This window comes from Notolepis coatsorum, assembly GCF_963971535.1.
Source record: "Notolepis coatsorum genome assembly, chromosome: 4".
Lineage (NCBI taxonomy): Eukaryota > Metazoa > Chordata > Actinopteri > Aulopiformes > Paralepididae > Notolepis > Notolepis coatsorum.
This window is the reverse complement of record NC_140168.1, coordinates 174,986,615-175,000,694: the sequence shown is the minus strand read 5'-3', so window position 1 is coordinate 175,000,694 and position 14,080 is coordinate 174,986,615. Positions and strand designations below refer to the sequence as shown.

Sequence of the window (14,080 nt, the reverse complement as noted above, 5' to 3'; positions counted from 1 at the left end):
TATTTGCATATCTTGTGTTGTTTGATTGATTGATTGATTGAAGATTTTATTAACAGATTGCAGAATGGGTAATACAGTACAGCTCAATACACACAATTGTTAAGGGGATGCAGACCAGAGAAAGACTTTCGTCTTGTTTACATCAGGGTCCCCCATTATCAATTCATCATAACATAATACATACTAACATGACATACAGATAGACAGTACTGCTACATCTATACATTTATGACATACCAGATTTACAAATACAGTACTGTTTGTGATACAAAAAGAGTTAAAAAATAATAATAATAATAAAAAAGAGAGTATATACATTTGACGAAGAAACTGTAGGCTACATTGGAGGAGGTGGGGGGGGACTGTACATTGGAGGTGGGTGGGTGGGGTGGTGTGAGGGGGTGGGATGGGTATAGCGGGATGGGGGTACATTGGATTATCGACGAAACCTTATACTTGGTCCAAGAAGAGCGTCTCGTGTATTCTACTGGGTTAGGACATTTACTGTACATTGGAGGGGGTATGTCACAAATGTAACAGTACTGTATATATGTATGTAATGTATGTCATAAATGTCATGATTAGATTAGATGATTAGATTAGATTATTATATATCTGTATGTTGTGTATGTCATAAATGTCATTATGAATCGAAAATGGGGGACCCTGATGTAAACAAGACAAAAGTATTTCTCTGGTCTGTATCCCCTTAACAATTGTGTGTATTGAGCTGTACTGTACTGTACCCATTCTGCAATCTGTTAATTAAAGTTTTCAATCAATTAATCAATCAACAATTAAACAGAGCAATCAGAAGAAATCAGTACAGTACAGAAGGCATTTTTTTGTGTGGTTGACAGTCTTTATGGTGGTTGTATTCTGTTGGATGTCCTTTTCTTGTCACAGCAGCTCACAATTCTTGCTGGGCGTGTTTGCACATTGTTGTATTTCACCCAGTAGGTATGGGAGTTTTGCGTTATTTGCCATGTTTTCAAAGTAATTTTTTTTTATTTTTTATTTATTGTGTAGTCTTGCCATCAGTTTTGCCCTATGAACAGAAATGAACTCAAAATACGTGTTAGATGAATCGTAGTTTTAATTTGATTGCTGCTGTAGTAGCCAAATATTACGTTACCCTCTGCAACCTTTCACAACCTCAATTCACTATGAATTGAAAATGGGGGACCCCGATGTAAACAAGACAAACGTCTTTCTCTGGTCTGCATCCCCTTGTGTGTATTGAGCCGTACTGTATTGTACCCATTCTGCAATCTGTTAAATAAAGTTTTCATTCATTCACCCAGAAGAGATGAGCTGTAAAGCTGTAAAGGAATGTGAATCACTACCCACTTTCAAAAACACTCTCAAAGAACACCTACAGGAGACTGCAATTCGAAACTGGCCCCTACAAATGTCCTAACCCAGTTGTACAGTAAAGACCAAGTATGGCTTTGTCAGTATTCCAATGTACAGTGTACAGTGCCCCCCCCCCTACCCCCCCCCCCCCCCACCCCACCTCCAATGTACAGCCCCACCCACCCAACCCCACCCCACCTACCCAACCTCCTCCAATGTACAGTTTCTATGTCAAATGTATATACACTCTTTTTCTGGACACTTTTTGTATCACAAACAGTACTGTATTTGCAAATCTGGTATGTCATAAATGTATAGATTTAGCAGTACTGTCTATCTGTATGTCGTGTGTGTCATATGATGAATTGAAAATGGGGGACGCTGATGTAAACAAGACGAAAGTCTTTCTCTGGTCTGCATCCCCTTAACAATTGTATGTATTGAGCTGTACTGTACTGTACCCACTCTGCAATCTGTTATTGTATACTTGTATGCTGTGACAATTAAAACTCTTGACTTGAATAAACTTTTCAATCAATCAATCAATCAACTGTGTCAATGCAAAGTTGATTGAAGCAGTATTGAAGTCCAACCAGCAGAGGGCGGGCTCGCACCATATGTTTGTGATGTTTTGAGGAGACGGTGTGATGATCTGCAGCTAGCAAGCATAGTAACGAGACAGCAGGGGATAATATAATAACACAACACCAGAAAGAATTATTAATTATTTTACAGATCGAAGCTTAAAAAAACGAAATCTGCAATGGAGACTACAGTTGAACTTTGACTCATTTTGTCGACCAAGTCGGAGGGGAGGAGGAGAACCCCCCCCCAAATGCACCACTGTCTGTGGGTTGTTTGGTAGAAACTCAAGGAGGAGCTGCCTGTTGTGTGTGTTGGGTCAACTGAAGAATCGCTAAGCTAACGTTAGGTCGCTAAATGTGTAGTTAGGCTGCGATCGATATTGCACGAAAAGGGGGGACATATCGGCAACAACATTCCAGAGGTGGGACTATCAGGACTAAATGCGTCGGCATCATCATCATCTATTCGTATGCAGTTGTTGAGGGGAATGCTGTTGTGTTTTGCAGGTAGCTACCAGCGCTGCACAACCAGCTACTTTGCTCGGCTCTTCCAGCAGAAGAACCGACTCGGTGGCTGAAGTGAACGCCGACACGAAGTCGCTCCGGGTCCGGCCACGGTGCCCACGTCATGTCGTGGATCACCTGCGGCCTATGCTCCACATAAACCTGCAGTTAGCCAACGCTAGCTTTAGTCCCAAGGCCTCTTTATCATCATGGTTGTTACAGTCGCCTGCTAACGTTATAGCTCGTTAGCCGCAAAGACATCGCGAGGAAGCCCCCCCTGCATTATCTTTGCGTGCTACTTTAGTCTAAGAATGGCTGACGGATCAGTACCAAAGATAATGTCGGCTAACGTGCTAGCTAGCCCCTTAGCTAACGTTAGATTAGTTATGCATTGCTGTTGTTACGTTATCTAGTAAATTCCTCACGTAGGTTAAGTGGGGGAGACTGCTAAGTAGCCATCCGGAGTATTGTGGGATTTGTTTCACATGTAAGCAAACATTATTACTACTTTCATCGTATGCTCAACATTAGCCCTGATGAATTGAAAATGGGGGACCCTGATGTAAACAAGACGAAAGTCTTTCTCTGGTCTGCATCCCCTTCTTAACAATTGTGTGTATTGAGCTGTACTGTATTGTACCCATTCTGCAATCTGTTGATAAAGTTTTCAATCAATCATTCAATCAAAGTCACTATAACTAACGAGATGTAGCTGAACACATCTGACTGAAAAAAAAACAACAAACGAGACAGTATTGTGTATGTAGTTGACCTCTGCTATCCAGAGACCCTTACAGGTCAACGTAGTAGTTGTAAGTGGTGATCTGGATTGTAACGTTACCAGCTCAATATAGCTGTTACTTTTGCTTGCCGGCGTAAAAAAAAAGTTAATAACCTAGTCGTTTGAATGATGTGTTCACTTGAGTAGGTCTTGGTTCATACACAGCAAATGGTTTGGGAGTTGTTGACATCTCTTGTAGCTAGTAGTGAACCATGCCAGTCATGTATAATTGATGACCACTAAAGGAAGCAAGCTGTTTTCCATCCTGTTTTGACTGGAACTTGGCCTTTTTAACACTTCAATACGTTTACTTAAAATATTTATTCATCTTTGGGACATAATTATCGCTACGCTTTTTCAATATTCCCATGTGAAGACAGGTAGTGGGGGGGGAACGGAGCAGACTCCACGCGTGTGTGTTGACCTGTGTTGTGTGGTAGATTTAACACTGAAAGATGAGGAGCATCCTCCCAGGAGTCCTCTCTGAACGGAGCCAGCTCCCTGATAGCTGACGCACACAGCTTGGGACATTTTTGACAAGCGGTGGGGCATATTGACACACGACGGAGAGCACTTCCTCGAGCGGACCGGAAACATCTCGGAAGCGGATCGAGATGGGGCCGACGGTGATCCAGTGACGGACCTGGACCCCGAGAAGAGATCTCCCCCACCCCCCTCGAGAGCTGAGGAGTGTCTCAGGTTGCAGACATGAGTCTCCGCCAGCCCTCCTCTACACTGGACAGGTAAGGAGTGTGCACAACATCCCCTTCGTTAGGCCAGGTCCTGGGTACAATATCGTGCAGAACCCTGGGAACTCAGAAATGGTGCATTTGGTAAATGGTGCATTTATATAGTGTTTTTATCCAAAGTGCTTTACAATTTTGTTCCTCACATTCACTCACACATTCACACACCGATGGCGGCGCGACCATGCAAGGTGCCAACATGCTCATCGGCAGCAATTGGGGCCGGGTTAAGTGTCTTGCTCAAGGACACTTCGACACGCTGCCCAGGAGGAGCGGGATTCGAACCGGGAACCTTCCGATTACCAGATGACCGCTCTACCGCCTAGGCGAGCCACTGTCGCCCCTAAAAAATAATACCCGGCCGGCGCACTTCAGCGCAAAAAACAATGCTGATTTATTTTGCACATAATCTCAACACATGACAGTTATTGAGAGTACGTGAGTTTGAATATGGCCACCAGTGATGTCATCGGGACATTGAATCCTTGGTGTTGTGTTAATTACAGCCCCATGGAATTATGTAGACGACAAAATAGAAATACCTTGTCTTATAGGGACAGCTGCCTTATCATTTCACTGAGCTGTAATTAAAACTTTCAGTTTAATGACATCACTGGTGGCCCTATTCAAACTCATTTACTCTCAATAACTCTGTAAAACTAAACAAATGTGTGCCAAAAAAGTTTTTGGACGTGTGAGATTATGTGCAAAATAAATCTGTGTTGTTTCGGTCAACGCGTTGCTTATAGTTTAGTCAAGGCTTCTCAGCTGCTGAATTCAAGCTGAATTCAAGGCATGAAGTTTTACAGTGGCTTCGGCTGCTTCAGTCTGATTTTTAGCTTGCTTGTGGTGGGAGGGACCAGTACCTGACCGCCAGCCCAGCATATGACCACCTTTCATGCTCCAACAACAGGACATGGTGATCTGCATTTAGGATATTTCCCACATTGTGGCTAACTGAGTTGTGCTACAAACGCTCCTTTTCCCTCAATAAATCTGCCGTTCCATGAGCGGAGAGAGCTGCCGCAGTGCAGATAGAGTTGAGGTAATGTAACGTCATTTATTACAAATGGTAACTGTGACTGTTTTGATTGACATGCAATAAGCTCAATGAACAGATCATATTTGACCCGAATTTCTCTCATTTGTCCGGGACATCGAAATCCTTCCCAGAGACATGGACCGGCACCAATTTATTCTAGCGGAAAAACCCAGATCAGACCCAAAATCCTCTTTTATCAGTCACAGTCAAGCCCTAGAGCGACCGGGTCCAACTCCATGACCAGTTCCTACTCCGTGACACCAAAACCACGTTTACGGCTCCTACTCTTCAACTCCAGGAACTAGGCCTGGCTATAGTCGCATGCCGCTCGAATACCAAACTTTCTTTTTGGCCTTTCTCACTAAAACGTTCCCTCCTCCTCCCACATAACGGTGCTCTTGCGCACCTGCCCGCTGAAGAAGAATGCAGCTCTCCCAGTTCCCTCCGCTGGGTTTGTGTCGACGAGGTTGTTTCGCTCCCGTCGTGTCGCTCACTGCCTGGAAGAACGAGTTAGCCGGGCCGCTCTCGGAGGAGGTTGTGAAACCTGTCCTGTTGAGCAGGGAAAGTGGCGAGAACAAAGTGGCCGCGCATGGGTCCTTCTCACCCAGACTGAAAAGCATTAGGGACGCACCGATACCGGTGTGGGATATCGATTCGATACCAGGCTAAAATAGAATATCTGTATCGGAGAATTTCCTTGCTACTAAAATCCGATACCAATGAACTAGGGACGCACCGATTCGACTTTCAGCCCTGATACCCGGAGTTCCGATCCGATTACTTTTAATGCACAGTACGGACTTGGACCGTAATTTTGGGGTCATTGGACAAAAGAATATTGAGATGTAACTTGGTTTTGATTTCTGGCATGTTAGACGTGTCTCTTCGTATCGGATTTTAGTATTGGGGAAATTCTCAGATACCGATATTGTATTTTCGCCTGGTATCGGACCGTTACCAGTATGTATGGGTATCAGTGGATCCCTACCAAGAACCACATGTATCTAACTACAAGAAAGATGTATTGTATCTTAATATTGTTTGTCCAATTACCCCCAAAATGACGATTCAAGTCTATACTGTTCATTAAAAGTAATGGATTGGATTGGTACGCCAATCTGTACCTACTGTGTAGGGTGGGAGATCACCCATAACGGCGCAGGCAGACCAGCCGCGAATGAAGGCAGGCGGGCGACCACCGCTTCACTTTCGCTCCCATGTTAACGGACGTAGCTGTGCCCACCGGCCGCAAGGGGGCGCGCGACTCGCGGGGCGGAAGCGATCGTTTTCGCTTCAGTTGGATTCAGAGGCGTGCGCCACGCGCATTTTCACAGAAATACACTCAATATCTGCATTATTAGCACACATATAGATGTTGTTCAACCAGCTAATGTGTCTGTATCTTTCCCAATACAAATAAACCATATTACTATACTTTTTCCAGGAGTACAGTCACACTGATGATCATTCTAAAATGAATTCTAACATTCGAATTAATTATATAATAACGGGTTATACATGCAAAATTGACAATAGAACAGCTGGAACTGGAAATCTTAAAAAAAATCTTCAATCAGGGACTGACTTCGCATATAGACTAGGGGGCATTTACAGCTGTTCCAATGTAAATGTGCCTTCCTCCGTGCGCTTCCGCCCGCTCTGAAGTCGGACTCTCGGTGTGCCCGGCCACACGCGCAATCTCCCACGGAACCAGCGAGTGTTTGCGTGTGCGGCTGGTCTGCCTGCGCCGGAATGGTCTTATACAGAAACGTATGCTTATACAGTCACTATTTCAACCTGCAATAGTGTATCAGTTTTGATAATACCAGGTTGAAATGGGGCTAATACCAGGTAGAAATGGGGCTAATACCAGGTAAAAATGGGGATAATACCAGGTAGAAATAGGGCTAATACCAGGTAGAAATGGGGCTAATACCAAGTTGAAATGGGGTTAATGCCAGGTTGAAATAGGGCTATTACCAGGTAGAAATATGGCTAATACCAAGTTGAAATAGGGCTAATACCAAGTTGAAATGGGGTTAATGCCAGGTTGAAATGGGGCTACTACCAGGTTGAAATGGGGTTAATGCCAGGTTGAAATAGGGGCTATGCCAGGTAGAAATAGGGCTAATACCAGGTAGAAATAGGGCTAATACCAGGTAGAAATAGGGCTAATACCAGGTTGAAATAGGGCTAATACCAGGTAGAAATAGGGCTACTACCAGGTTGAAATGGGGTTAATGCCAGGTTGAAATAGGGCTAATACCAGGTTGAAATGGGGTTAATGCCAGGTTGAAATAGGGGCTATGCCAGGTTGAAATAGAGCTAATACCAGGTTGAAATAGGGTTAATGCCAGGTTGAAATATGGGTTATGCCAGGTTGAAATAGGGCTAATACCAGGTTGAAATAAGGATAATACCAGGTTGAAATAGGGTCAGTTTTAGCGTAAGTGATATTGGTGCATGCCTATTGTCCAGCCCTAGTGATAAAGTGGTATTGGTGCATGCCTATTGCCCAGCCCTAGTGATAAAGTGGTATTGGTGCATGCCTATTGCCCAGCCCTAGTGATAAAGTGGTATTGGTGCATGCCTATTGCCCAGCCCTAGTGATAAAGTGGTATTGGTGCATGCCTATTGCCCAGCCCTAGTGATAAAGTGGTATTGGTGCATGCCTATTGCCCAGCCCTGGTGATAAAGTGGTATTGGTGCATGCCTATTGCCCAGCCCTGGTGATAAAGTGGTATTGGTGCATGCCTATTGCCCAGCCCTAGTGATAAAGTGGTATTGGTGCATGCCTATTGCCCAGCCCTAGTGATAAAGTGGTATTGGTGCATGCCTATTGCCCAGCCCTGGTGATAAAGTGGTATTGGTGCATGGCATGCCTATTGCCCAGCCCTAGTGATAAAGTGGTATTGGTGCATGCCTATTGCCCAGCCCTGGTGATAAAGTGGTATTGGTGCATGGCATGCCTATTGCCCAGCCCTGGTGATAAAGTGGTATTGGTGCATGGCATGCCTATTGCCCAGCCCTACCTTGGACGTCAACTGTAAGGCTGATCTGAGTATTAGGTCTGATCTCAGTATTAGGGCAGATCTCAGCATTAGGGCTGATCTCAGTATTAGGGCTGATCGCAGTATTAGGGCTGATCTCAGTATTAGGGCTGATCGCAGTATTAGGGCTGATCTCAGTATTAGGGCTGTCCTTGACTGAAGAAACCTCTTGCAAAGTTCTTTTGTCGACTTAAGTCCAAACCGGTCGATTTTAATTAGATCCCTCTAAGATGGGACAGCCCTACTCTGTCCATCCGTAAGGCTCTGGACGGTACGGCCATGATATAAAACGCCTTTCTGCCGCTTGCTCTCGTCTCCGTCGGTGTCTCTCTTTGTTCCTCTGCTTCTAGGCTCGTACTTCATTCTAAACTCTTCTTCTCTCTGTTTTTCTCTGTCCCCGTTTGCCCTCTTTCTCCTCTTTTTCTCCCCCTCCTTTCTTTCCCCGTGCCACGCCTCGCTTTCAGCCCTTTCGCCGCTTGGTGAGTTTTCTGACCGACTGCCTTTTCTGATTCTCTTGACTTGCATCTTCTCATGCTACATCCTCTCATGCTACTGTCATCTCATGCTACATCCTCTCATGCTACATCTTCTCATGCTACATCCTCTCATGCTACATCTTCTCATGCTACATCTTCTCATGCTACATCCTCTCATGCTACATCCTCTCATGCTACATCTTCTCATGCTACATCTTCTCGTGCTACATCCTCTCATGCTACATCTTCTCATGCTACATCTTCTCATGCTACTGTCATCTCATGCTACATCTTCTCGTGCTACATCCTCTCATGCTACATCTTCTCATGCTACATCCTCTCATGCTACATCTTCTCATGCTACATCTTCTCATGCTACATCCTCTCATGCTACATCTTCTCATGCTACATCTTCTCATGCTACTGTCATCTCATGCTACATCTTCTCATGCTACATCTTCTCATGCTACATCTTCTCATGCTACATCTTCTCATGCTACATCTTCTCATGCTACATCCTCTCATGCTACATCTTCTCATGCTACTGTCATCTCATGCTACATCCTCTCATGCTACTGTCATCTCATGCTACATCTTCTCATGCTACATCTTCTCATGCTACATCTTCTCATGCTACATCTTCTCATGCTACTGTCATCTCATGCTACATCTTCTCATGCTACATCTTCTCATGCTACATCTTCTCATGCTACATCTTCTCATGCTACATCTTCTCGTGCTACATCTTCTCATGCTACATCTTCTCATGCTACATCCTCTCATGCTACATCTTCTCGTGCTACATCTTCTCATGCTACATCTTCTTGTGCTACATCTTCTCATGCTACATCCTCTCATGCTACATCTTCTCGTGCTACATCTTCTCATGCTACATCTTCTCATGCTACTGTCATCTCATGCTACATCTTCTCATGCTACATCTTCTCATGCTACATCCTCTCATGCTACATCTTCTCATGCTACTGTCATCTCATGCTACATCTTCTCATGCTACATCTTCTCATGCTACATCTTCTCGTGCTACATCCTCTCATGCTACATCTTCTCATGCTACTGTCATCTCATGCTACATCTTCTCATGCTACATCTTCTCATGCTACATCTTCTCATGCTACTGTCATCTCATGCTACATCTTCTCATGCTACATCCTCTCATGCTACATCTTCTCATGCTACATCTTCTCATGCTACATCTTCTCATGCTACATCCTCTCATGCTACATCTTCTCGTGCTACATCTTCTCATGCTACATCCTCTCATGCTACATCTTCTCGTGCTACATCTTCTCATGCTACATCTTCTCATGCTACTGTCATCTCATGCTACATCCTCTCATGCTACATCTTCTCATGCTACATCTTCTCATGCTACATCCTCTCATGCTACATCTTCTCGTGCTACATCTTCTTGTGCTACATCTTCTCATGCTACATCATCTCATGCTACATCTTCTCATGCTACATCCTCTCATGCTACATCTTCTCGTGCTACATCTTCTCATGCTACATCCTCTCATGCTACATCTTCTCATGCTACATCTTCTCATGCTACTGTCATCTCATGCTACATCTTCTCATGCTACATCTTCTCATGCTACTGTCATCTCATGCTACATCCTCTCGTGCTACATCTTCTCATGCTACATCTTCTCGTGCTACATCTTCTCATGCTACATCTTCTCATGCTACATCTTCTCGTGCTACATCTTCTCATGCTACATCTTCTCATGCTACATCTTCTCATGCTACTGTCATCTCATGCTACATCTTCTCATGCTACATCTTCTCATGCTACATCCTCTCATGCTACATCTTCTCGTGCTACATCTTCTCATGCTACATCTTCTCATGCTACATCCTCTCATGCTACATCTTCTCGTGCTACATCTTCTCATGCTACTGTCATCTCATGCTACATCTTCTCATGCTACTGTCATCTCATGCTACATCTTCTCATGCTACTGTCATCTCATGCTACATCTTCTCATGCTACATCTTCTCATGCTACTGTCATCTCATGCTACATCTTCTCATGCTACATCTTCTCATGCTACATCTTCTCATGCTACTGTCATCTCATGCTACATCTTCTCATGCTACTGTCATCTCATGCTACATCTTCTCATGCTACATCTTCTCATGCTACATCTTCTCATGCTACTGTCATCTCATGCTACATCTTCTCATGCTACATCTTCTCATGCTACTGTCATCTCATGCTACATCCTCTCATGCTACATCTTCTCGTGCTACATCTTCTCATGCTACATCCTCTCATGCTACATCTTCTCGTGCTACATCCTCTCATGCTACATCTTCTCGTGCTACATCTTCTCATGCTACATCTTCTCATGCTACTGTCATCTCATGCTACATCTTCTCATGCTACATCTTCTCATGCTACTGTCATCTCATGCTACATCTTCTCATGCTACATCTTCTCATGCTACATCTTCTCATGCTACATCCTCTCATCATGTTACATCCTCTCATGCTACTGTCATCTCATGCTACATATTCTCATGCTACATCCTCTCATGCTACATCTTCTCATGCTACATCTTCTCATGCTACATCTTCTCATGCTACATCTTCTCATGCTACATCCTCTCATGCTACTGTCATCTCATGCTACATCCTCTCATGCTACATCCTCTCATGCTACATCTTCTCATGCTACATCCTCTCATGCTACATGCTACATCTTCTCATGCTACATCTTCTCATGCTACATCTTCTCATGCTACATCCTCTCATGCTACATCTTCTCGTGCTACATCTTCTCGTGCTACATCCTCTCATGCTACATCTTCTCATGCTACATCTTCTCATGCTACATCTTCTCATGCTACATCCTCTCATGCTACATCTTCTCATGCTACACCAAATGATCAGATTGAGAAATTATGGTACTATCCTTCTGCACTACCTCCATGTCTCGCTCTCTCTCTCACGTACATTTTGCAGTCCTTCACTCTTCTTCTACATATCTGACCATTCACTTCCTCCAAAGCAAAGCCCACCCCACCCTTGACCTTCCTCTGTCCCGTAGACCTGGGGGAGTGAGGTTCCACAGGTTGTGATTTCCCCCTGTTGTGTTGTAGCCGCCCACTGAAGAGTATTACAGGCAACCCGTATCATGTAGGTTCATAATATTTGATGGATGTATAGATGATTTAATCCATAAACGGTTACAACCAATAAAGGTAAATGCTTTTAACTTAATCTTTGAGTTATGTGTTTTTTATATTGTAATCTTTACTCCATGGTAACTACTACAGTACCCATAATCCGTGCTAATCTTCGACCAATCACAACTGCCCTTGAAGTTGGTATCCCTTCACATTCTCGTTAGTTATTCACCGCCATGTTTGTTTACATTTTAGCCATCAGTAAAACGATAACATGAAAACTATGGCGTTTAAAAACAAACAAGTCCGGTAATCATGACTATATAATTCCAATAGTGTATTATGTCTGTCATTTTGACTATTTGTGTCTGGTAACGTCATCCCCTCCGCTCCGCGGCATTCCAGGTCTTTCAAACAAGATGGTGCTGAGTCGCAACTAACAGGGTGGTCCGTAGGGCGTTATGCTCCCCGGCGGGGAGGCAACAAAGAAAGCCATTTGCTGTCATTTCCTGCTACTTTAAAACATAATTTCAATAAAATAGCAAACACTTGACTTACTTGACTTAAGCCTTTGCACTCCCTGCGGAGCATAGGCCACTGACGATTTCTTTCCATGTTGAGCGTTTTTTGGCCTCCCGAACAATGTTGTGCCATCCCAGTCCAGCCTCTTTCATTTCCCCTTCCAAAGAACGGCGCCAGGTGTTTCGAGGCCTGCCGCGTTTCCTCTTTCCAGGTGGGTTCCATCGTAGGGCTTGCCGGGTGATGTTTGTGTCTTCCTTTCTCAGGGTATGGCCTATCCACATCCACTTTCTCTTCTTTATTTCTTAAACAAAATAGCAAACTAGGGATGCACGATAATTATATAATTATCGGCCCGATATCAGCAATTATGACGTCATCCCGATAAACTCGATAACGTTATTGATAGCTCCGATAACATATAATAAATTTTTTGGTTAAAAGAAATCCGGTGTGGGTGGATTTGGATGAAGGGCGCTTGTTTTTATTATAGCCTCCTCCCGTTTTCCCAGTACTGTGGTAAAACTGATAGCGTGTGGTTTAGGAACAGGGAGTTTTTCACAAATCCAGCGCTCCCCTTCTTGTCTGTGACGTAGTCACGTTACATTCGGAGACAGACAGTCTATCTGCCAATTACGCCCCTCCGCTTGCACCCACCTCTTCTTCTTACCACCAATCAGAAGCTCTCGTTCGTTTATTTACCTCCGGATTGTCGGCCATTATTCTACTCGGAGCTATAACGTTAGCTGCTCCCCGCCAGCCACATTGACAAGTACCAGCGCTTATACATTACTGGCAAATGTCTTGTTGCACTTGTGGCAACGAGCGTTGTCAGCATCGACTTTAGTAAAATAGACCCAGACTTTTTTTGAGGAATTTAAACGTCGCAAACTAATCTTGTTGGCCGTTTTCTATCTCTCCTCCCTGGGTCTCTCTCTGCCTGCGCGAGCCGGCTGTGCTCTTACACACACACACACACACACACACACACACACACACACACACACACACACACACACACACACACACACACACACACACACACACACACACACACGGGTGCTGTCGAGAGCAGAGCTGTGTGTGTGTGTGAGTGAGTGAGTGTGTGTGTGTGTGAGTGAGTGTGTGTGTAAGAGCACAGCCGGCTCGCGCAGGCAGAGAGAGACCCAGGGAGGAGAGATAGAAAACGGCCAACAAGATTAGTTTGCGACGTTTAAATTCCGAAAAAAAAAAACTCCATAATTTCTCGAGTACCGATAGCAGTACCGATGACGTCGGAGCTTATAAATACTAAAAAAAAAAAAATAAAAAAAACATGCAAGACAAGTAACGCAACTAAAAGTTGAAGAGAGGCTAAAATCTAGATACATTTAATTAAGAGCAAGAACAAGGCCCCCATGGATACCCTTTCAATATTGCGCATAAGAAATGTAAAATCGGAATTAGGTTCGGGAGCCTCAGTTCCTTTTGCAATAAGTTCCATGTAGATGGGGCAGAATAGTAAATGGCAGTTTTTCCGAGTTCTGTGCGGGCAAATGGTACAGAGAGTTTAAAAGATCCGGTGACCGCAGGCCAAAACAACGCTGTTTCTGCACCATGAGGGATAATGGGTAAGAGGGGAACAGACCGAGGAGAGATTTATAGATGAAGCAGTACCAGTGGAGAGTCCTACGCAAGTGTAGATGTCCAACCTAGAAGTGAGTAGAGGGTACAGGTACAATGATGTGTAAGGGGCTTACAACCAGTGATGAATCTCAACCAGTGCTCTCTCTACCTTTTCTCCCTCCTCTCTCCATCCTTCGCTCATTCCTTCTGGATCTCCCCGCTCCCCCATCCAGAGCAGCCTTCCCAGTGCTTATCCTCCACCCCT

At 44.3% G+C, this 14,080-nt stretch overlaps 1 protein-coding gene across 5 annotated transcripts in view; it reads left to right on the top strand.

Annotated features, from left to right (window-relative positions):
• Positions 1-2,191: 2,191 nt before the first annotated feature.
• Positions 2,192-14,080, top strand: part of arhgef11 (Rho guanine nucleotide exchange factor (GEF) 11) — a 143,735-nt gene continuing 131,846 nt past the window's right edge. For all 5 annotated transcript variants that reach the window (XM_084313624.1, XM_084313626.1, XM_084313623.1 and 2 more), the window contains exon 1: positions 2,192-3,968. In XM_084313624.1, coding sequence (XP_084169750.1) covers positions 3,934-3,968 — 35 coding nt within the window. In that variant the 5' untranslated portion in view covers positions 2,192-3,933. The remainder of the gene's footprint in view (positions 3,969-14,080) is intronic.